Raw genomic sequence first — 25,225 nt, 5'->3', positions numbered from 1 at the left:
AATTCAGAATAAGATTTTTAAAATCTCAAAAAGGGGGGGGGGATTTTTGGTATTTTTCTTTACTGTGTGTGGGAAGCCATGCAGTTGGGACTGGTTGAGTGTGTGACTAGCACCACTCCTCGGTTAGCAAGGCTACGAGGAGTTTCTGGCTGTGTGACAAGGCCCAGCTGAATGTCTCTGGTCACTTCACTGCTGCCTCACCCATTGTATGGACACTCAGTCACCTCTCTGATGTTTCATAGAATTCTCCTGAGGGTGGTGGTGTTTTTCTGCACATGTGAAATGATTCCTGTAACATATAATGTCTCAAGCTGATCAATCACATTGTGGTAAAATGGTCTTTAGCAAATTAAGGCAATGACATACAGCGTAAAGCACACAATAGTTACAGTTGAGCCCACACCATCCCCAAACATCCTATTACATGCTCACCTTTGTCCTGGAATTTGCCCTAATGTAAGTAATGTTCTCCTTGAGAAATGGCTTGGTAATATCTTGGATACAAATGGCAGTTGTGGAGGTACGAATAGTTTGTTTACCACGCAGCCTCAAACTGCTGCACTGCGTGAAATGACGCACTTTGGCTTCCCACCACGTGGAGCAGAAAGTATATTGGATGTCTTCTAAGGGAAACAAAATATTGTGAGCCCTTACAAGGAAATGGTTTAAAACGTCTACCATTTCTTTAGGAAAAGAAAACAGTTTGTAAAAACTTCTACCTTATATTGGCACTTATGTTTAGGGAAAGAAAACAGTTTATAAAGATAGAAAAAAGTTTCCGGTAAAGGCCCTCTGTTTATAGAAAGGTTGAGTTGCCCTGATCCCTTTCACTGCCCTGTAACAAAAGAACAAAAACAATTGAAGCAGCACTAGGTGAAGGTGATGGTAATTAATCCATGATTGATTATAAGATTTAATAAAGAATCTATGATATATACCTTTATAAATTCCTTTCATTTATGAGCTTTCCTTCTAATTCTGTACTCTTGATATTTTAAGTAATATCAGTTTAGGTTTAGTGAAAATTGATTTTGAATATAAATAAACTGCTTGTCACTATGTAACCACATGTGCTGCCAACCATGGAGTTCCTGGCTTCAGCCAGATCACTGCAGGTTTGAATGAGTAATAGCTTGCTGAAAATATTTTTTCTGAAGTAAAATGATAATAATGTTTTTTAGGATTGATTTCTAATCATTCTTTTATAATGAAGTGAAAATGAAACAATTGGATTTTGTGCAAAAGTTTGTGATGATTTGTGTATAAATAAAGAAGGCAACTTTTCTGAGTTGTCCATTATGAGCATCATGCTGTAGTGGTCCACGTAACCTCCTCTTCTTGTCTTCTCATCAATCCATACATCCTTTTCAAGCTCTCGAGTCAGCCAGAACTGGTCTCCAGCAACTGTGGAAGAATTTTATTTCATTTTCAAAGACAGAGGAGAGCTTTGTGGGATATGTTATTTTGGGCAGAAAATTTTTCCCTTTTAGAACCTGGAATATATTACTCCATTCTCTTCTGGCCTGTAGTGCTTCTTCTGAGAGATCAGCTATCAGTTTGATTGGGTTTTCTGTATAGGTCACTTGATTTTTTTTCATGTGCATATTTAAGGCTTTCTTCCCCTATGTTCAACTTAAGAGAGCTTGATTATCATGTGTCATGGTGAAGTTCGCTTTTGATCAACTCTGTTGGGAGTTCTGTGACCCTCCTGTTAACTCTGAGGGTGGTAGAGGCTTTTGTTCCTTTGTGGAAGAGTTTGCAGTAACATTCATAGTGCCTCTGTCTCTTCTTTTAGCTTTTCACATTGCAGTTCTGGTTGGTGGATTCTCCTTAGTGCAAGTTTCTAAGGTGTAGTACCTACAGGTCTACAAGTCGATTTTTATGTTTAATCAGTGCCCTGCATTAGGAAGATGCCAGCTGTGTTAAATAACTGGTTTGTCAGCAACACTGATGTTACTGACATGTGCTGGCCATTTAGTCTGAATGCCACTTGGTGTTATTTTGGGTGGAGTCTGTAGAGTGCCATGATAGAGCTATTTTTTTTTTTCTGAGGAGCATGTGCAGTGCTCTAAGCTGGAAGTGATTTTGTTCCCAGCGTAGCTCTTGTATAACTCAGCTGTCCTCCCTTCAGTCTAACAGTGCCTGGTCCTGTAAAAATTGCATCTGAGCTCCACTGATTTAGTGCATGTGCAGTTTTCCACTATTCCTCCTGACCTCTGAGCCCTTGCCCCTCTGAGCAAGATGGTGCCTGGCAGGGCACCGACATAGATCGGGGGCTGTCGGCCATCAGATCCTGGGACCACACAGACCCTGCAGGATGCGAGGCTGGTGCTGCTTTCTCTGTGGGTTCAGCTCATTGCGATTAGCTGGAATCGAGCCCACTCCAAGCTGTCCCTTGAAATCCGCACTCTCTGCCCCACCATACATGATGGCGTCCAGCAGAGCACTGCTTGAGAAATGGGGCTGTTGGCTTTCAGATCCAGGGACCACACAGACCCTGCAGCATGGGCAGCTGACACTGCCCTCCCTGTGGGATCACTCAGTGTGATCAGCCAGAAATGAGCGCACTTTGAACCATCCCTTCAACTCTATGGTCTCTGACCTACCACACAAGACAGCACCCTATCTCTGTGCTGTGAATTCTTTCCTGCCATTGGTCTGCCCCCTGGAATCCGCCACTCTTTCTCCGCTTGTGCTGGGCCAAACTATGTAGCAGGATTGGCAGGTCTCAATCTGCATTCACCTCCTGGCTCCCCGCCTGAACCCAAGCTCCCATCTGGCTGCCCTAAGAGCCAGGCTGTGGTTGCTGCTGGATCCCTGGCTCTTGTTGGAGTCTGGATTGCTGCTCTCTGGCCTCTGGTGGGTTTTCTGTTCACTGCAATACTGCTCTGCCATCACTGCTACTTCCCTGTGTTCAGGGGGTGTCCAGGTACCCCCTGCAAACTGCCTGACTCCTATCTTTCTCTATAATCTCCTTGTGCTTCGCCCTGTCTAAAGATTCTCCATCATCTCAAACATGTCTATACCCTATTCTGCCATCTTGCCTCCTTCTTTAAGGAATTTATTTGAATGGCAGAGTTATGGAGCGAGCAGGAGAGACAGAGAATCATCCATCTGCTGGTTTACTCCCCAAATGGCCACAACAACCGAGTCAGAGCTGAGCTGAGCTGAGCTGAGCTGATCCAAAGCTGTGAGTCAGGAGCTTCGTCAGGGGCACCCATGTGGTGCAGGGACCCAAGGATTTGGGCCATTTTAGTGCTTTTCCCGCCATAAGCAGAGAGCTGGATTGGAAACGAAGCAGCTATGGCTTTTCCTCCTGAAGTCAAAGTTTTATTAGGACATGTCTGTCTCATGTTTGGTCTGGGTTCATTGTTCCTCTCTACTGGTTTACTGGTCCAAATGTTGTAAATACCCCACAGTGGCTAAAGCTAACAGCTAGGAATGGCAATCAAGGTCTCCTATATGGGTGGGAGGAACCGGATCACTTGAGCTATTCCCACTGCCTCCTGCCATCTGCATTAGCAGGAAACTGAAGCCAGGAATTCAGACCCAGGCAATGGGCTGTGGATGTCCTAACCAGCATTTCAACTGCCAGGTCAAATGCTTTCACTCCTGACTCAGCACTGCTGAAATGCATCTTCTCATTTCAATTAGATTTAATAAAGTACATTTTTCATTTTGAAATTTTCCCAAGAGAATAGACAGATAAAATCCAGCTATGCCTTGAAAAATTCTCATGATACTTTTCATTATAAAAATAACACTGCCTTTCATATGACCTCTGAAGCATAAATCTCTCCTGGACATGTAATGATTTCAAAACTTCCATTTCCAATCCAAAGGGAGTAACAGTGCCTGACTAACTTTTTACTGTAAATAACTAGAAAATAAGGTAGAAAACAGTCAAAGCAGGACTGTAGGCTGTGTGTGACAGGTGGCAGTTAAGTGCTTATTTTTTGCCTGGTGGCACACAGAAAGGATGATTTTGCGCAGAACAGTTTGCCTTATTAGCAACTCTGGAAGAGAGAGAGTGAAGGTAAGGGAAGCAGTGGCAGCTAGAAGTTGTGCAGCAGAGTTCTCACAAGGAGAATGATATATAGATTATAAGGCTTGGAAAAACTGCATTGATGTGCACTTGAATACAGAGATGTGCGCTCACAGGGAGAGAAACCAAAGTCTCAGAGAAGTTGGAGATGTTGGGACCCAGCCAGCCATCCAAAGAGGGGGAAAAATAGCCCTTGCTTGATCACCAGGGGCCTCAGGCAAACAGGCTGGGAGGGCCATGGTGCAGGAGGAGAGCCGACCTACCAGGATGAAAACACAGCAAGTGGAAATACAACCCTCAAAGGATTAAGCCTATCTGTGAGGAACTAAACTTGCTTTTCAGTACAGGGCCCCACGCTCTTTAAGACTACAAAATCTAGATTCTCAATGGTAAGAAATTTATAGTTTCCTGTATCCCATAAAATGTCTACATAAAGTCCAAAACAGGAAAATGCAGCTCAGGAGCAGGAGAAAGAAAAATGTGAGTTGAAACAGACAGTGAACGACTGACATAAAGAAGTTGACAGATAAGACCCTCACAAGATACTTCGATATGCATTTTAAAATTGTATTACATGGATTAACAGAAAATTAGATGATAGATGGGAGGGAAAGTTAGGTGAACTTAAAGGAAAAAAAACAAAAGAAAATGCTTGTAATAAAGCAAAGAAGATGATGAAAAGGAGCAATTGTTTTTGCAACCTGTGAGAAAAAAGATTTAGTGTACCAATAATATAGTTAAAATCCCAAAAGCAAAAAAAAAAAATTATTATTGAAGAAATAGTAATTGAAAATAAATTTGGAGTAAAGTCAGGTCCAAGAAATTCCATGGGTAAATATGAGAAAATTATTCTGAGATATATCAGAATCAAAACTCTGAATACAAATGATAAAGAAAAATCTTGAAAGTGGTCAGAGGAAGAAAGCATATCACTTGCAGATACAAAGATAACAATGACTGTGGTCCTCTCGGAAGCTACACAAACCAGAAACAGTGATGTAACATCTTTAAAGTACAGAATTCTACATTCATCGTATGCATTGGTCCATTTTCTGTTGCTATAATGAAATGCCTGTCACTGCTTCTTTATAAACAGCATTTTATTTAGCTCATGGTTTGAGAGGCTAACAGTTTAAACAGCATGGCACTGCTTCTTGTGAGGGACCCCTTGTGTCATATCACAGTGTGTGGCATTCCAGAGGGGAGGCTTGTGAGAGGGGACAGTCACCTGGTGAACAGAAGGCCACAGAGAGGGGAGGGGCCAGCCTCACCAAAACAACTCCTTCTAGGGGAGGCAGTTTGGGTTTCACAAGAACTACTTGATCCTTTCTGAAGGCTATAGCCCCCATGGCCCAATCACTTGCACCCAGCCTCACTTCTCTTATTTACTTATTTATTTTTAATTTACTTATTTTTACCTGAAAGGCTGATTTTACAGAGATAGAAAGACAGAAAGAAGGTGTTCTATCCGCTGATTTACCCCTACAAATGGCCTGAATGGCCAGAGCTGAGCTGATCCAAAGCCGGGAGCCAGGAGCTTTTTCCCAGCTTCCCACATGAGTGCAGACTCCCAAGGACTTGGGCTACTTTCCACTGCACTTCCAGGTCACAAGCAGAGAACTGGATCAGAAGTGGAGCAGCTAGGACATGATCCCAGGACCTATAGGGGATTACAGTGTGAGTAGACAGAGGATTAGCTGGCCCCTCAGCCTCACCTCTTAAAGTTCTCATCCCTGCTACATTAAGGACCAAGCTGCCAACATATGAACCCTTAGGGACAAGCTATGTCCAAATCACAACACTTCTTAAAAACAATTTTAAAACAATGCAAGATAGTGACCTTTTAGTACACACACCAAAAAAGGATATATTGTTCCCTCAACTGCAAGTGTACTGGGAAACTGCAGGGAAAAAAAAAAAAGCAGAAGCTGAATAGTTCTGTATGCATTATAGAAACTGGATTAATTTTTTCAGAATGATTCTGCAAAAATGACTCCAGGATTGGATGGTTTCACTTTTGAATTCTGTTATACACAAAAGAAGCAGTGTAATTCCTATGCAAATTCTTTCAAAAAGGGGAGAATACATCTGATTCATTTTATGAGGTTTGCACTGCTCTAATACCAAAATCAGACAAGGTATAACCAGAAAGCAAAACAAAAGAATGATCATGAGCATAAATAAGAAAATCTTGAACAGTTTTTAGCAACTGAAATTCAGCTAGAGAAGGTCTGCCTCAATGGGTTCATCTGCCAACTACAACCACAGTATCCTGTGTGGGCAATACTCTGAGTCCTAGAAGCTCCACCTCTACTCCAGCTCCCTGCTGTTGGGCCTGAAAAAGCAGGGAAGATGGCCCAAGTGCTGTGGAGCGCTAGCAGCAGCTGGGACTCACATCCCTGTGGGGTTGGCACAACAATCACTGATGAACCAGCCAGAGATCCAAGGGGTTAAGGCACTGAAGAATCCCTGACATCATGTTGGTGCAGTTGACGTGTGTGCTTGTCACCCGCTCCCTGGCATGCTAGAGGAATGCATTTGAGCCTGGTCCTGCAAAACATTATAGAAATAGGGGTGTTCTGTGGCCTCATTTGGGGGTGAGTTGTGAGTAGCAGCCACACCCCACCAGCTAGTCCAGGAAATCCAAGACCCCAGGGTTGACAAGGTGCTGTTTTTCACCCAAGTCATCACTAAAATGTGGATCTGATGCAATGTTGTATTTGTCAAATCTTCTGTATCCAGAACCATGGCTATCCTTACCAATTGGTCATGATGGCCATATCCTTGGGAAAACAGTTCCTTCTGAAAGATCCTACTTGTCAGTGTAAAACCCAAGTGCCACAGATCTAAACTGTAATCATCTGTCTCATAGTGTCCTCATGGCGCAGGGCCTTTGAAGAGTCAAGAAGCAACTGAAACATTATATTCTTGCCCAGAATGGTAAAATTGAGCCAAACCTTAGGCTATTAATTGTAGCTTTCTGTGTTCTTGATCAATCAACATTATGGGCTTCACACCTCTGTGCATAAATCTCATGCTGTGGCAATAACCAAGGGCCTTCAGAATCTCACCTTGCTAAAATCAGATATTGCAGTCTGTTCATGTCTGTTACAATTGCTTGAAATCTGTGTTGTTTATGTGTTCAAGAATCAAGGCAGGCATTTGTGACACAGTTTTGTGTGTGTGTGTGTGTGTGTGTGTGTGTGTGTTTTATGTCTGCCAGTGAGATGATGTTGGGTATTCTTCTCAAATTCACCAAAATCTTAATTTCATGTCCAACTTTTTTTTTATTGACTTGAGAAGTTTAACCTTCTTTTTCATTATTTGTGATATTGTTAGCTTTGCATAATCTTTGTATTTGCCCAAGTCAGTTGGTAGTCAACTTGATTTCCCCATTCCACTACGTGTGACTCATAATCACAGTGCTCTTAGGGCATTAACAACTGTGCACACCCTGGCTCAGCTTGACATGAGTTCCAACATCAGATAGGTTGGTGAACAAAGCTGGACTTGGTATTTGAAGATCTGGCAGCAGCTGGCACAGTGGCATAGCCAACAAAGCTGCCACCTGCAGTGCCAGCATCCTGTATGGATAACGGTTAGAGTCCCGACTGCTCCACTTCAGATCCAGCTCCCTGCTAATGTAACTGGGAAAGCAGCAGATGTTCCACGTGTTTGGGCCTCTGCCATCCATGTGGGTAATCTGGATGAAGCTCCTGGCTCCTTGCTTTGGTTTAGCCCAGCCCTAGTCACTGAGGTCATTTGGGGAGTGAATTAAGAGATGGAAGATTCTCTCTTTCTCTCTCTCTGTACTTGTGCCTTTCAAATAATAGTAATAAACTTCTGGCAGTCACTGTGTCTGGAGGCAGCTGACAGGCAAGACCTTGTTTTGGATCTTCAAAGTATTTCAGCTTTTAAGTGTAATCCAGACGTGCCACTCATGGGCAACTATTTCTCCTGGTAGAGCATCCATTAGAAGGTCACCATGGTAGAAGTGACAGCAGCAGCCACTGCTCTCCCTCTCCTTGCACAGACAATATCCCTTGAATTTAAGTGTAAATTATAAATTATTACAATTTTGCAGTAGTGAAATTGTAGCTGGTGTAACAGTTTCATTGTAATAGTTTCTCTGACACTTCCTGTAACTTGTGAAATTCACTCAAGAAACAAAACTGCAAGTGATTTCAAACTTCTATAAAATGCAATGTGCTTTAAAAAACATAAAAGGTTTATTTATTTTAAAGAGTTAGAGAGGGGCAGGAGGAAATGGAGACAAAGATAGAGACAGATTGATCTTCCAAAGGCTGATTCACTCCCCACACAGCCGCACACTCCCCACACAGCCACACGCTCCCCACAGTACCCCAGAATCAGACTGGTCCAAAGCCAAGGGTAGTTCGTGTGTGACTATATAGTAGATAGATACATATGTATATGTGTGTATATAGAGGAATATGTATGTATATATGACCAGCATTGTGGCATATCAGCCTAAGCTTTAGCCTGCAAGGCCAGCATTCAATGTGGGCGCTGGTTCAAGTCCTGACTGCTCCACTTCCAATCCAGGTCCCTGTTGCTGTGTCTGATGAAACAGTAGAAGATAGCTCAAGTACTTGGGCTCCTGCACTCATGTGGGAGATCCAGAAGAAGCTCCAGGCTCCTGGCTTCGGCCTGCCCCATTCCTGGCCATTACAGCCATTTGGAGAATGAACCAGTGATGAAAGATTTTCTCCTCTAACTCTGCCCTTCAAACAAACAAAAAATTACATATATATATATGCATTCTCTCTGTCCCTCTGTCTCTGTCTGTCTGTCTTTCTTTCTCACTAACAGCCCTTGGCTGGTTGGCTGATCATGAGCCTGGAAAGAAAAAGACTGGAAGATTGGAGACAGGGAGGAATGGGATAGTGAAACATGCATGGACCTATAGGAAGAGACACAAAGTATGAAGATCTTTGTCACGTGTTTATGCTCGCTGGGAAGCCCTCATTGTGGAAGAAGCACTAACTGGCCAATTAGACAAAATGGATTAGCTCATTGATGTCAGCTAGTCTTTGTCAGCGGTTATGAACATGTGGGCATCAAAGGCTCAGCAATTCTTCTTAAAGCATGTCACTCTAATGTTTTAGAAAAATCATTTATACTTTAATGATCATTTTAATGAGAGATTTAATTTTCAGTGGATATACATTGAACAATCACAGTCTTCCTATGACTGCAGAGAGGTTATATTCTGTCACTTGGATAGCTAGTGTAAGCAGTAGTCAAAGTAGAGATCCCAGGTTTTGGGGAGCATCAAAGTTAATGACCACTCAACATTAGTAGTAGCTCTTAATTGATTACTATGCAGTCATTTGCATTTCCTAAGTTTTAAAGTTGGATGGGTTTTAAAAACATTCAGATATCTGCATTGGTCACTCATCCAACTTTTTGGGTTGACAAATATAAGAATCCTCTTAATGCATAGCTATTACATTGAAAACACAGATGATATGTGTTCCAAACAAACTGCAGACAGCAAAATTGAAGGGCAAGCCTGAGCTGCCGTGGAGCCCCGTTCAAACCCAGTAGTGACCTTTTGCATTTCCCTGTGACAGCTGGAAAGAATAATCCCTGAAAGATTAGAGTAAAAGGTTAGCTGTGAAATTTTAGAAATCACCCAAGCCAAAAATAATCACAGCTTTCATCAGAGCAATTCATTTTGTATCTGCTCTGCTAAAAAGATATCAAATTACCAAAGTGTTTACAGGCTTGTTAAGTGGTTTTCAATGATGGGCGTACAAAGGTTATTTGCAAGACTTTGTTTCACATTTGGGAAAAATTCAAATGATCAGTCTGTAGACTGTACACTAGACCTATGTAAACTGTGCTCTAATATATTGTGGTCTGCTTGTTGGCTGCTAGCACTTATTATACAGTACTGGATCCTGTATCTGAATTGTATCTGGTATGAAATTATTAGTGTTATTATTTAAGTACTAGAAGTAAAGGCCCAAGTTACTACAGATAGCATAACTAATCTTTTTTTTTTTTTAAGATTTATTTTTATTATTTTTTTCATTGGAAAAGGCGGATATACAGAGAGAAGAGACAGAGAGGAAGATCTTCCGTCCGATGATTCACTCCCCAAGTGAGTGCAACGGTCAAAGCCAGGAGACTCTTGGCGGGTCTCCCACGCAGGTGCAGGTTCCCAAAGCTTTGGGCCGTCCTCGACTGCTTTCCCAGGCCACAGGCAGGGAGCTGGAAGGGAAGCGGGGCTGCCGGGATTAGAACCGGCGCCCATATGGGATCCCGGGCGTGCAAGGCGAGGACCTTTAACCACTTGCGCCACCGCGCCGGGCCCAGCATAACTAATCTTAATGAATTTTACTTTTGCCATTTTAAAAAATACCTATTTTTATTGGAAAGGCAGATTTACAAAGAGAAGGAGAGACAGAGAAATAGCTTCCATCTGCTGGTTCACTCCCCAAGTGGCCACAACAGCCAGAGCTGAGCCATTCCATAGCCAGGAGCCAGGAGCTTTCTCCAGATCTCCCACACAGGTGCAGGATCCCAAGGCTTTGGGTCATCCTCTGCTACCTTCCCAGGCCACAGTCAGGGAGCTGGAAGGGAAGTGGAGTAGCCAGGAGACTAACCAGTGCCCATATGGGATCCTGGTGCATGCAAGGTCAGGTTTTAGTCACTAGGCCGTTGTGCCTGGCCCACGATTTTTCTTTATCATGACCTATGTGATGGTCATGTTTTGTTAGACCAGTGGTGTTCTCACACAGCACAACTTCAGAGAACTGGCCTGGGCCTGCCAGTCAACTGCAGTATAGTGTGGCTTAGGGTCTGCTCTCTGTCAACAACAACTCAATGATCCTAGTGAATGGAACTCAATTTCCTTTTTTTTTTTTTTAAATGTCCGTTTATTTGTTTGAAGGGCAAGCATTATAGAGATAGATATCTTCTATCCATTGATTCACTCCTAAAATGTCTGCAGAACCAGGCTAGGCCAAAACCAGGAGCCAGGAGCTTCATCCAGGTTTCTCAGGTGAGTGTCAGGGTCCCAAGGATCTGAGCTATCTTCGACTGCACGTTACCAGGGAGCTAGCCTGCAGGTAGAGCAGCAGGACTTGAATCTGCACTCATATGGGATGCTGGCATTGTAGGTGGTGGCTCAATTCACTATGCCACAACTTTGACCCCTCCTCCCTATTTTTTTCTTTTAAAAATTATTTATCTGAGCATCAGAGAAACACACATACACACATACACACACACACAGTTCCTGTATGTTGGTTCACTGCCCAGATGCCTGCAGTGACTGGGACCGGGCTGGTGCTCTTAGAGCCAGGAGAAGGAAATGTAATCCAGGTTTCCCACATCTCTGACAGCAGTGCAATTACTTGAGCTGCTGTTTCCTACGGTCTGTGTTAGGAAGCTGGAATCAGGAACCAGAGCTAGGAATTAAAGCCAGGTCCTCCAATGTGGGATGAAGGGGTCTTAGCCACTAGGCAAATGCCCACCTCTCTGTTCTCTTGCATGTGCACTTTTTAAAATGTTTATTTTTATTGGAAAAGCATACTTACAGAGAGCAGGTTCAGGATCTTTCATCTGCTGCTTCACTCCCCAGATGACTGCAACCGCAAGAGCTGAGCTAATCTGAAACTTCTTCTAGGTCTCTCACATGGGTGCAGGGTCCCGAGGCTTTGAGCCATCCTCTACTGCTTTCCCAGGCCACAAGCAGGGAGCTGGAATGGGAAGTGGAACAAACAGGACACGAACTGGTGCTCATTGGATGCTGGTGTGTAGAGGTGGAGGATTAGCTAAATGAGCCATTGTCCTGGCCCTGTAACTCATTTTTCTTAGGAAATCAGATAATTTGGCCTTTTGTTTTCATATATTCTTACAGCTAATTCAATAAATAGTTACTGAGTACCTATCTTAATTCAAGGACAGGTGCATGTGGGATGGTCTATCAAGAAACAAAACAGACAAAACTTTCTGTTTTCAGTAGTTTATCTTTTTGTGGCAGAAGAGAGACAATAGAATAAAAATCTATGTTTGTTAGAAGATGGTGAGCATTAAGGAAAAAAGAGAACAAGGAGTGCTGAGGTGGTGGCAAAGCAAGCTAATCCTCCACACGTAGTACTGGCATCCCATATGAGGGCCAGTTTATGTCTCAGCTGCTCCACTTCTGATTCAGCTCCTTGCTATGGCATGGTAAAACAGGAGGATGCCCCACAGCCTTGGACTCCTGCACCCACACAGGAAATCCAGAAGAAACTCCTGGCTCCTAGCTTTGGACTGGTCCAGCCCTGGTCATTGTGGCCATTTGGGGAGAGAACCAACAAATGAAAGATCTCTTTCTCTCTCAGACTCTCTCTGTAACTGATTTTCAGGTAAAATAAATAACTTACAAAAACAAAAAACAACAACAAAGTAAAATAAGGGAATACCGGAGGTGTGTGTGTGGTGGGGGTGGAGTTTCCAACAGGCCGATCAGGGCCATCAAGGAAGGACCCTCAGGATGTTAAAGCAGAGCCTTGACCTGGAGAGAAGAGGGGTGTGCGGTATCTGGGGAGGTCATCCCTGCAAACCTTCCTTTCTACTTTCTGTCTTGTGGTGATTTGGTAATGACAGAGAACAGGACATTGGTCTGAAGTTCTGACTAATTGAGAAATAGTGAATGTCAATGTCATGCTGATTTTTTGGGTCTCTTTCTTCATCTCCATCAGCTGACTTGGACTTTGTAATTCTGATAGAGATACCCATAAAGAGAAAAATTCCGAGGACTGAAAGTTGTGACATTTTTTTTTTCTTAGGGGATGGAGGTAGCAAGGGCTGGGAAGTTAACAAGCAGAGGGATCCAGTTTCAGAGCTTGCTGGGAAGAAAGTCTTGCTTGTTGCAAAGTTTGGCATATGAAGAAAGGCCCTTGGTACTCATTCAATGCCAGGAATAATGGGGGCAAAAAGTCAAAGGAGAAAACCACAGCAACTCCACACATGCTTAAACGCCTTCCATTTCACGCGTTTCAATACTAAAAGGTAACTAAACCTCAAGGCATTCTAAGACATACTTTCAGCATACTTTAAAAATTCTGGATACCTAAGGGAAGAATTAGAAAACTTTTGCTTATGTCAATTGCAATTTCAGAAAAACTCCTCCTTCTTGTGGTGGTGGTAAGGAACACTAGGCTCTTACTTTAGGGCCACGTTTTATGAGAGTGACTTAGAAACACTAGGTGGGCCCCTGTTGCGACACAGAGGGTTAAACTGCTTGCCAGTGTCTATACCTACACCCCACATTGGGGTGCTCGTTTGAGTCCCAGCGACTCCACCTCCAATCAAGCTTTCTGCAAATGCACCTGAGCAGGCAGTGGATGATGGCCCAGCTATTTGGACTCCTGCCACCCATGTGGGAGACCAGGATGGCATTCCTGTCTCCTGCGTTTGGCCAGGACCATATCTGGCTGTGGTGGTCATTTGGGGAATGATATAGGAAGTGGAAGAATCTCTCTTTCATTCTGCCTTTCAAATCATTAGAAAAACAAAAACAAACAACCAGAGTTTACACCGAGGGAGAGGCAGAGAGAACTTCCATTGGTCAAGGCTGGGCCAGAGTGAAGCCACGAGCCAGCAAATAAATTAACCTTTAACGAATAAATGAATACATAAAAGTGCACCAAACAAACACGGAGTTCCACCACTGTTTCCCACTGTATCGCCGCCTCCAGGAGAAGCCTGGGAGAGTGCGCCATCGCATTAGACTACATGCCAGACACTTTTGAAAGTTCCCCCTGCGATCCAACACGTTATTTTATCGCGCTGTGCCTCAACTCCCTCATCGTAAAGGCGAAGATCATACAGTACTTACCTGGTCTATAAAGTGAGTATGAAACACATTCCTCATTCACGCCACTGGCGCCAGGTCTGATGAACAACAGGAATTACAAAAATGTTGGCTATTTTGACTAAATCCACAAAAATTTCTCAAAGTTCTACGGAGGCGCAGTGTGAAGGTGTGTCTCTCAGGGTGTCTTGTAAACACGTTTGGTTTTCGGATAAAAATCAGCTCCATCAGTTTATAACTTCAGCGGTCTCCGGAACACGCGCGAAATTCACCCCCGTTGCGTGTTTTGTGTTGTGTCAGGGAATGAGCTAATCTGAATCCAATACTCTGTCCACTGGACACAGTGTTATTAGATCCCAGGCCTGTGCCAGGTGTTCAGCGTGCTAGAAAGGTCACGGTGGGTCGGAAACTAAAGCCAGTGCACCTCAGACCAGGTGCGAAGGCGAGAAGAGCCGGGCATTGTGCCCGCGTAGGCAGAGACTCCAGGTCTCGACCAATTGAATGGCTTTGTTTCTAGCCGGTGGCTGAACAGGACACCACAGTTGCCCTCTTTTTGGGTCCAATCACGTGCTTAACAGTGAAGGTGGCAGCGACGGGAGCGCCCTACCCCCTTCCTGCCAGGCGGCCTCATCCCCAGAGCGTTCTGGCTGCGTCCTGCTCCTGCACCGGAGAGGCGCTCCGGAGCCGAGTCCGGGCCAGCCGGCCGCAGGTGTGCCCAGGTAGGAGCGGCGGCGGCGTGGCCAGCGGCTCCAGGTGGAGAATCCGGGAGGTTCGGAGCCCCGGCTGGCGTCGCGCCCCGCCTCAGACTCCCCCGGCGGGACCGAGGCCGCGCCTCCTCCCGGAACTGACCGGCGCGGGGAGGTTGCGCGCCGAGGGCCATGGAGTGGCTGCCCGCGGGTGACCGCCTGACGGGGCGCGCGGAGCTCGAGTTTCCCGGCGGCCGGGACGCGAGGCTCCAGGAGGCTGAGCGGGAACCGGCCTGTGCAGCGGTCGCAGCTCCACTCCGGCAGGGACCGGCGGAGCGGCCGCGGGGCTGCGGCGGCGACTCGTGGGAGGGCGAGGAGGAGCCCGAGCCCGGCGGCCGCACAAGCCGCACGGCGTCCCTGGTGAGCGGGCTGCTCACGGAGCTGTACAGTTGCACCGAAGAGGAGGAGGCGGCGGGCGTGGGCGCGGGACCCGGGACCCGCCGGCCGCGCCGCGACAGCCTCGACAGCTCCACCGAGGCCTCGGGCTCCGACGTGTTTCTGGGAGCCCGCGGAGGCGCCGGAGACTCCCGTGCGCTGCAGGAGCTGCAGGAGCGACCGAGCCAGCAGCACCAGATGCGGTACCTGCGCCAGAAAGGTGAGGTCTGTGGAAGGGGTGGCTAGGAGTGGGACGATTCTCCGGCTGTCTGCCGGCGCACAGGTGTGCACACCGGGCCTTATCCACTACGCATTCTCACAGGTTCAAGACCCCCTGAGTCCCTAAACGCCCCGCCCGGTCCACTCGTCTCTGGAGTTGGAGAGGTGAGGAGGCCTGAGGGACCTTCCTGGCACAGCTGTTAGCACAGGCTTGGAGGTTCCGAGCTTCACTATCCTAGAGGGCGCTGGGAGAGTAAGCTTGTTTTATTTACTCACTTACCCCCTCCACCCCAAGTCCGCCTTGCTGGCCACTCCTCTTGGAGAGAGTTTAACTAGTGAGGCGGAATCATGCGATAATGCGGTTTCACAGCCGACGTGTGAATGCCATTTCTCCCGGAACGCCGGGTTCCAAGCCTCTCCCCAAGCGTTCACGTCTCGTCCCGGGGTCGGCTTAGCGCGGGGGGCCGCATGGCCTTGGCCTTCTGCTGGCAGTGGTCCAGCAGAGAATGGCCTTGGCTTTTGGAGGCTCATTTGGCTTTTCTTTAAGCATCAAACGCTGATGGTCCCGTCCACTATTCTCTAATAGGAAAGGTTCTCACCTGTCCCTAAGAGCTTGCCTTTCAGGCACTCCCGGCGTTATTGCAGTTGCATCAAGAGCTCCGTATGTAAAATGAAGTCAGCTGTGGAAAGCAGTATACTGTTTCAATGAAGACATGTCCTTCGGCTACAATGATATGAAGGGAGGACAGAGCGAGTGCCACCCCACTTTTTCTCTTCTCCTTATGGTAGAATCAGTCTAACTGGTTCCAGGACAATAATAAATCCGTCTGCCTTCTCAAAGCTACATAAACAGCTTTGCACTTCCTCTCTGATTTCCTGGTGAGAATGTTTTTCCAGCCCATTGTTTCAAGTGACTTCTACCTTCCTCCCCACTGCGCGGGACCATGACTGCAGTTTTTTTTTTTTTTTCCCTTCTTTTTAAGATTTATTTGTTTGAGCATAGAGCCAGAGCTGACCCAGAAGCCCGCAGCCAGGGGCTGCTTCCAGGTCTCCCTCTCGGATGTAGGGACGAAGCTGGGCCCACTATTCCGTTTTATGTTTGACTGTTTCTGTGAAAAGCTGCATGAGGCTGTAGGTCTTTTAGACTTTGATAACTAGTGTTGACGAACTCCGATGTGGCACTCTCTTTTTAGCACAGTCCACTTTTCCGTGCTGAGGGGCGTGGGGAGTGGTTGTCTTTTGTGCAAGGAGAATAGGCGCGCTGATGCTTAAGGAGCCCTTCACCTCTGCAGGGGAATTTTCTGAGTGACTATTCACTCTAACGCTCATTCCTAGGCCCTCGAAGAGTCTCTTTAGCTCAAGTCTTTGTGCACAGTGAGCTGTTTGCTAATTGCTCTTGCCTTTTTAGTGAGCCCTGTTGTGATGACCAAGCTGCCATACTTGAATAGCCCCATTCTCACACCATGGCAACACTCCTGTTGATGAACGTCATCAGAGTGCTGTGGTCAAAGAATCAGATGATAGGACCCAGCATAATAGCCTAGTGGCTAAATCCTCACCTTGTGTCTGCCAGTATCCCATAGGGGTGCTGGTTTATATTCTGGCTGCTCCATTCCCCGTCCAACTCCCTGCCTGTGTCCTGGGAAAGCAGAAGAGGATGGCCTTGGGATGTTACACCTGTGTGGGAGACCTGGAAAAGTCTCCTGGCTCCTGGTTTTGGATCAGCTCAGCTTTCGCTGTTGTGGCCACTTGGGGAGTGAACCAGCAGGTGAAAAATCTTTCTGTCTCTCCTTCTCTGTGTAAATCTGCCTTTCCAAAAAAAAAAAAAAAAAAAAAATCCTGAAAAAAAAAAATCAGATGATGGAGCCTGCTGTCTGCCTGCCCCGTGCTGATTCTTAGCTGTCTGACATTACACCTCTGCTCTCTTTAAGACTCTGACTTGCTGCAGAGGGCATTTCTGTCCTCTTGCTGTTGGGGATCTTGCTGTGGCACCCACATCTCCCCTGTCTGGCCATTTGCCATGTGCAGCTTTTTTGCGTAGCTGAGGCTGGCTTCTCAGAAAATGAAGACTGTTTTGTTGGTGTATCTGTGGTTAAGGGGAGGCACTTTGGGGTCACACTCCTGTCTTGTTCCTCACTAGCTAGGAGACCTTGGGCAAGCAGTTGAACTCCAGAGAGCTATGGTGGGAATTCCATATAGTAATGTGTGCAACGTGCTCAGTACCTGTTACCTATTTTTAAGAATTTTATCATATAGCCTGGAATTCCTTAGAATGAAAATTGGTCACAGGCTCTCAGTCTCCTTCAGGTGTCAGACACTGGGACAGGGGCAAGGGCTGCTTCCACTGGGCATAGAAAGCCAAAGGGGGCCTGTTTCTGTCTCCCACGAGGCCTATCATACCCCTGACACTGATGTAGAACACTTTTCCTCACTCAACTCCGAAATGTTCTCCCATATTAAGCAATGCCTATGAGTCAGGGAGTTATCGAGTCGATAATGTACGATAACATAATAACCCTCTTGTGGCACAAAGCATAAGTTTTAGGCCAGTTTTAATGGTATTGCTACCCAATTATTTCTGGAAGGGAAATCACTTGGACATTCAGTGAAACATTTGTTCTCCCTGAAGGAGCCTGGGGACAATGAACCTCAGGTCTCCTCTTGTAGCTTGTGTCATAGTTGACCATCCTTGGGACCCAGACATTTTCATTAAACCTCCATGTGTGCCTGTTCCCCTTGGGAATCCCCCAGGTTTGAACTTCAGGGTAGAGGAAATGCCGGCCCTCTCTTCTGGATGATTCCTTATTTTTCCTTTAAGTACTGTTGATACTAACGTGCACATTTATTTCTGAGCATAATCTTGTATGCTGAGCACACCTTGAGACTTGGAGCACTGCTGTGCCTAAGAACATCAAGGCAGTTGACGGACTTCAAAGAAATTCCTTTGAATTCAAAGTCAAGTGTGTTTTCCATGGTGTGGTCACGTACGACTGCTGCTCTGACATTTCCTACTCATCTCTGTTACTCCAAAACTGCACTCCTTTGACCATCGGGACATTACTCTCTGATGTTCCCTGCAGGGAGGGGCAAACCAACACCAAGCTGAGCAGAAGGCTCCGCTTGCCCGCCAGACACACTCTCAGGGTCAATGGTACCACGTACACACTCTCAGGGCGAATGGTATAAGGAGAACTCCCAAATCACTCTTCATGTTCTGGTGGTTTATAGTCTGATTCCCAAGTTTTTTCACTTTCAGAGAAAGTGAAATGGAATATTCTGCCATGAATATTAATTCCATAAATGTAGAATTACCCTAACTTAGGTGTTTAAAGGAAATAAAATTTTTGCTGTGTTAAAAAGTTAGCAAGAATGTTAAGATGAAATATTGTGCCTCACAGATGCCTGAAAGGCAATATATTTAAAACAAAACCAACCCGTATTGCTGTGTTCATCTCTGACACAGAATGTGGTAAGCATATTTACTTTTAGATGAATGTTGTTAAGGGTAAGTGCCTTAAAAGCATTTGTTATTAAATATCAGGTTTATTATTAATGAAACAGACTCAAGAAAGATTCTCTTCCTGAAAGTGCACCTTCTGAGCACTTTTTTACAAAATATATACGCCACTTTTCAGGCAATGAAAGGTAAATTTGCAATCAGATACAGATATGGTCAAAGTAAGAGTCTTTGCTCACATCTTACATGCAGCTTCAAAAAATTAAAAACATTTTTCACAGTTTTTTTCTCATCACTGGGGCAGGAGGTGGATAAATGCTTTATTTGATTGGAGTGTTCAGCTGAGGCACAGGTGTTGGGCGCAGCCAATAAAGCTGCCCTAGTTGTGAGGCTGGCATCCCATATCAACATACCGGGGAGGGCAAAGGAAGACAGCCCGTGTACTTGGACCCCTGCTGGCCGGGTGAGAGAGCAGGTTGGAATGCCTCACTTAGATCTGACTGCTGTAACCATATGGGGAATACACCAGCAAATAAAAGAGGTTTCTTTCTTCTCTTTCTTTCAAATAAATAAAATATTTACAAGAAAGAATGCCTTTGTTGAAAAGCTAGATGCAATTTAGTGGGAACCTAGAATGAGTTACTTCAAATACATAAATTGGTTGGATGTTCTATTTTTTTTTTAAGCTATTACTTTGGAATTTGTACAAAGATACCCCAAAATATGGATGATGAATGGAATTGCAAATGCGTTTATTTAGGATATTTGGTGTCATGGTTAGATGCTGCTTGAGGTTCCTGTGTCCAGTTTCAGAGTGGCTGCACTTGAGTCCTGTTTCTGCTCTAGATTACACCTTCTTGCTAATATGCACTCTGAAAGGAGCAAGTGATGAGGGCTCAAGTTGGTGAACCCCTGCCACAAATAGGTGGGGCTTGAACTGAGTTTCCAAATCCTGACTTTAGCTCTTGTGGGCATTGAAAAACCGAAATAGCAGATGGGAATTTTCTCTTTTTCAATATATAAAATTATTTTACGAAGATGATTTTTTTTTTTTGTATAAAAGGTTTGAAAACTCATGTGTATAGGGCTCTTCAGAAAGTTCATGGAAACATGTATCGTGCAAAAACTTGGCATGGATTTCAAAATATGTTCTCTAAATTTCTTGACATGCCCTTGTCTCCTTTCAAGGTACTTACTGTCTCTTTTTGATTTTTTTTCGCTGACAGACACTAATGAGCTGAAGATAATCCTCCAAGAGCTCAAGCACAGAGTCGGGGAGCAGTCGGCCAGGTTGCTTCGGCAGCTGAAGCAGAGAGACAGGCTTCTACACAAGGTGCAGCGGGACTGTGACGTTGTGACTGCTTGCCTGCAGGCTGTGTCCCAAAAGAGAAGTGAGTGCCACACGGGTCGTGCCACGTGGGTCGTGCCACGTGGTCGTGCCATGCGGGCCATGCTGCTGAGCACCATTAACTGTGTTTTTGAATACAGATGAAGCATTTCAGATGGGTGAGGATGTAGTGCCTAGAATGTTTGGAGTTTTAGAGCAATCTGGATGTGGGATTTTCCAAGCCAGGATGTTTAACTGGTAAAAATCTATGCAAAGATTTCCAGAAGTAAAGATGTTAAGATCAGCAGCACTTCTGGTCCCAAGCATTTGGGATAAGGGATGCTCAAGCTGTGTTGGGAATGTTTCTGCATGGATGCATTTGCTTTCAGAAGGAAGAGCTGTGAACAGCTTAGCTTCCCATTGTCCAAGTGACTAATTCGCAACTAATGTTACAAGTTTGATTTTATTCTTCTAGATTAGAGGTAGTGCTTCACTTTGGTAAAGATCATTTTTATGCAAATGTTTACGTACATATGCTAGATAAAAACTAAAACCTTTATTGTTAAATTTGTATCAAATAGATATAGTGTACAAGGCATGTTCTTGCTATCTTGTTCTTGGTGTTGCTCTTTTGAGGGAATTAAGTGATATTAAAAGGAGCTTCTCTTGTAATAGGACCTTATAACTTGCTCTGAAATCTGAAAAGAGCAAAATATTTTAACTAACAAACTTTTTCTTCGGAGTAATCCAGTCATAATGAAGAATTGTGATAATTGAGTTCAAAATAGTTTTTTTAAAGCATGTTTAAAGAAATGGAAAACAATGGTAAGTTACTGTTGTATGCTAAGTACTACAAGTAAGAGCTTATGAATTCGTTTTTATACCTCTCCACACAGTAGTTTTGTACTTTCATCTGCTAACGCTTCCCTCTTTTTGTTTTGCATTCTCTGTTAACATGCAGCACGGCAGAACATTGTGTTCAGGTATGATCAATCCAGGCACAACTGATGTGTTGGCAACAAGTGTGTGGGGCACATTTTCAGGTGCATGTGAAAGCTGCCTTTTCCTTACTCCTTTACCCTGTCATTTTATATGTGAAGTGTCACTTCCTAGAGTGTTTTTATCTATTGTTAAAATTCCAAGCTGTGTTTCTTTTTATGAGTTAGTTTTTAGATAATAATACTAATGACTTCCATGCTTATGTCTTCCCATTGAATGAGAATTCCTATCTCTTTGGTTCTTCTTTTATTATATTGCTGCTTGCCATTCCCAATCTGTTACTCATGCTCTTTGTGAAAGATGTTTTCACCTAGTGTGTATTAAGCAAAAATCCCATTTCTCACAGTAATGTCGTTATGGTGCATAGCAAGCGGGAGGTGATGAAGTAGGTTAGTTTTGCATAAGTTTGTCTCCAAAGTCAGGCATTTGCCTGAAACAGCCAGAGAAGTTAGAAATGTCTATATGTGCATGTATCTACAATATCTATTTACAAAAGTTAGTGTGTGTTAAATACTTGACAGTCTCCATGGATTTTATTTGATTAAATGTGTCGGGCAAAAAGTAGTATCGCCTTCCCCGTGTTAACTTGCTTTTTAATTTTTTTCCTTTCCTCTGTGTTTTTCCAAACACATTAGTATTTTAACGGAAATGAAACACACAATGGTGAATGCATGAAGTTGCTGTGTCTGGGGAGAGATGTAAGCGTGGGTAGAGCAGGTGTCTGGAGACAGAGGGGATCCAGGTAGGCATGGGGTCCTGGTTGGTGGAGTCCACTGGTAGTTACTAGAGACTGATAATATTTTAGAATTTAAATTTACTTGCTATTTATTGGGACTGGTAGCTACGTCTTTTTTTTTTTTTTTTTTTTTTTTAGAAGGGTGTGCCCATGGCTTCTGGCTTGAGTTGTGAATCTGTTGTTGTCTGTCAAGTTCTAGCCAGGAATACACACTGCAGAGGCCCTGAACCAGTCTGGCTTTTCTTCTGGAGAATTAAGTTCTCACCTCATTAACAAGACTTTATTAAAGGGCACAGAGTTTTGTTGTTGTTGTTCACTTATGGCTGTGTTAGATTCCTTCTCAGCAGATTCTGTGCTGTTAGCATTTGACTGAATACTTAGGTATCCATTGTGGAACTTCTGGGGTGAGATGTTTTACGACTGAGTGCCTGATTCCAGTAGTATCATAGTTCACCTCATTCCTTGAAATCAATTCATAATAAATACGAGTTCTGAAGAGTTAAAATTTCTCTGTCACACTGAATAACTCAACTTTGGTTTCAGTAGTGGTTATCAGTGAGGTATTTAGATAGAATGTGTTGACTTGTTTGTGTTTAATATACAAAAGTTCAGATACTCTCCCTTTTGTACCATATGTATTTAATGGTTGTAATTCTTTGCATGAGGCTTTCCTCCTTTATAACATACTACAGCATGAAATTGGTAAACTGGTTTAGTTTTTTTTTTTATTAAAATGCCTTCTTATGAATATACCAAAAGATAATGTAATAATTCAAAATAAGAATCATGAATAAGTGTGGGTTATGAACGAAAATGACTGGATCATTTTCATTGCTAACGCTAATGATGCAACTGTTTAGATTCATGGTTTCCTACACCAAGACTTCTGATAGTATCACTCAGATACTGGGAAAAGGAAGAGGAGAGTTGAAAACTGTCTTAAAGAACGTGTTTCCCTCCTATCTCATCGCTCATCCTAGGATACCCATGTTATAGTCAATGGCTACTGATGTTAAAATTTTAAAAAGAATAATAAAAATAACAGAACTGTTAACCAGGCATTGAGTACATACCTTATACTAAACCATTGCTTTTATGTCATATAGCAAGGCAAGAAATTATGTGTTTTTAGGTACATTTTGTCAGGACACTGAGAATCAGAACAACTATAGCTTGGTGTACAGGGAAATCCATCTAAATCTTTCAAAACAATAGAAAAAATAAGAATAATATTGGGGTCAAGGCTGATCTTGACCTTAACAATGTTTATGTGATTTGCTCAACCTGTTTTTCCTGATAGCAGAGGGGAAATTATATTAATGTCAACCTTTCAGTATTGTATAAGTTCCTGCCCTGATGTCATGAATGTTTAAGTGATGCTGGGTTTGGATTATACATAATAAAATACAGCTGTCCCTGAAAAGGATGAGATGAGGAAATGTGAATGTGCTGAATGGCTCTGTGGGAGTGTTGGCAGTGTTGTCTTTCTGTTGGCCTTGGCCAATGAACTCACAGGCACACAGCCTCATGTTGGGTGTGTCCACCCTGGCACCTGTAGTGATGATGTGATTCAGTCTTCCTTTCTGTTACAAATGCCTGGAGAGGGACTGACCTGTACCAGATGGCCTGAATGAGCCTTATTTTCTGTGGCTATCTTATCTGTAACAGTATTTTGTCCTGTGTTGTGAGAGAAGGAATCTGGGTGGGCTTGAGTTTGGTGGCACTGGGCTCCACATTTTCCATCGAAAACCAATTCTTTTGTTTGTATTTTAAAAATCTCCCTTTCCTTCTTCTCCTTGTCAGAGTTACAGAGGCAGGAAGAGATAGTGCGATTTTCCATCTGCTGGTTCACTCCACAGATGATTGCAATGGCCAGGGCTGGGCCAGGCCAGAGCCAGCAGTTTCATTGAGGTCTTTCCTATGGGGTGCAGAGGCCCACATACTTGGACTGTCTGCTACTGTCTCAGTTGGGTTGGAAGTGGAGCAGCTGGGGCTCAGGGATGTTGCTGCTATAGGCGTTGGCTTCCAGCTACGTATCAATGCGATTTTTTTAGTAAGCAGTCTTTCTAATCATTGCACTGTGTAGTATTTCTAAATCCTGGTTTTTTTTTTTTAGATTTTTAAATTTTTATTATTTTTTTATTGGAAAGGCGGATATACAGAGAGGAGGAGAGACAGAGAGGAAAATCTTCCATCTGATGATTCACTCCCCAAGTGAGCGCAACAGCCAATGCTATGCCTATCCGAAGCCAGGAGACTCTTCTGGGTCTCCCACGCGGGTGCAGGTTCCCAAAGCTGGACCAGACCAGAAGCTGGAAGACTGGAACTCAGTCCAGGAACTTGATGACTTGAGGCATCCGCACACTGTCCCAGGGTCTGCATGAACAGGGAGCTGGAGTCAGGAGCTGGATCCAGGTATTGAACCCAAGCAGACTGCTGCAGGATGTGAGTGCCCTGCCAGGAGGCTAAACGCCCCAATTTATGTTCTTACTGCTCTAAGGATATTAATATGAGACTAAAACAGATAAGCAGAAAAACAATATGGGGGACTGGATCATACAAGGAGGAAAGAAGCTTTCCAAACTGCTAATGTATTTAGAGCTGACCTCAGATGCCTAAATAAAACCCTTGATTGTCTACGCACAACTAAGTGTGGGAGTTTCATTTGTTTGTTTTTCTTTTTTAAGGTTTATTTTATTTTTATTGGAAAGTCAGATATACAGAGAGGAAGAGAGACAGAGAGGAAGATCTTCTGTTCTTTTGGTGAATCACTCCCCAGGTGGCCACAGTGGCTGGAGCTGAGCTGATCTGAAGCCAAGAGCTTCTTCTGGGTCTCCCAAGCAGGTGAAGTGTCCCAAGACTTTGAACTGTGCTCGACTGCTTTCCCAGGCCACAAGCAGGGAGCTGAATGGGAAGTGGAGCTGCTGGGATTAGAACCGGCGCCCATATGGGATCATGGCACATGCAAGGTTAGGTCTTAGGCTGTGGTGCTGGCCCAAGTGTGGGAGTTTAAAGTGCTGACATAGACTCTGGGCTTTTAGTTGAGCTTGAATGGTCATCTCAGTGGGCTCAGATTGTACACCCCCAGGTCTGCATCTTCCTTCCTCCTCAGGAAGGGACTTCTGAGCTCCTTCGGGAAGTAACAGCCTGGATGGTGTTCTGGGAACTTAGTGGAGTTAGGACAGCAGGCAGTGTCTGTGTTCAGTAGGCATCAGTCGTTGAACCCCCTCTCATAGGTGAGGTGTTCTGAGGAGAGAGGAAATGCAAACTTGAATTTCTCCCACTATACTTGCACAACATGGAACATGTGTGAGGACTGCTCTCCACTGGGGCAAGCAGTCAGTTCTTCAGCAGGCATAAGCTGGGTGTCCCTTATTCAATTCAGTTTTGACATGATCTCTGTTACACCCCAGCTGTGGTCTCAGTCCCCAGCTTCAAATGCCAGTCACAAGCCCCAGGCAGCTTTACCTGTTTCTGATAGGCCAG

General features: G+C 44.4%; 1 protein-coding gene and 1 pseudogene across 1 annotated transcript; one reads left to right on the top strand and one right to left on the bottom strand.

Moving 5' to 3' along the window:
- Positions 1–236: 236 nt before the first annotated feature.
- LOC121155095 lies at positions 237–14,760 on the bottom strand (annotated as a pseudogene).
- LOC121155086 (TBC1 domain family member 30-like) lies at positions 14,759–20,316 on the top strand. Its single transcript, XM_040978265.1, has 2 exons — positions 14,759–15,221; positions 19,904–20,316. Exons 1-2 carry the CDS (start codon positions 14,759–14,761, stop codon positions 20,167–20,169), a joined length of 729 nt encoding a protein of 242 aa, XP_040834199.1. The 3' UTR covers positions 20,170–20,316.
- Positions 20,317–25,225: the final 4,909 nt, after the last annotated feature.

The sequence above is a fragment of the Ochotona curzoniae genome, unplaced genomic scaffold (assembly GCF_017591425.1).
Source record: "Ochotona curzoniae isolate NIBS_2020 unplaced genomic scaffold, NIBS_Ocur_1.0 contig_1014, whole genome shotgun sequence".
NCBI classification, from domain to species: Eukaryota; Metazoa; Chordata; class Mammalia; order Lagomorpha; family Ochotonidae; genus Ochotona; species Ochotona curzoniae.
The sequence above is the reverse complement of the archived record's forward strand: the minus strand, read 5'-3'. Positions and strand labels throughout refer to the sequence as shown.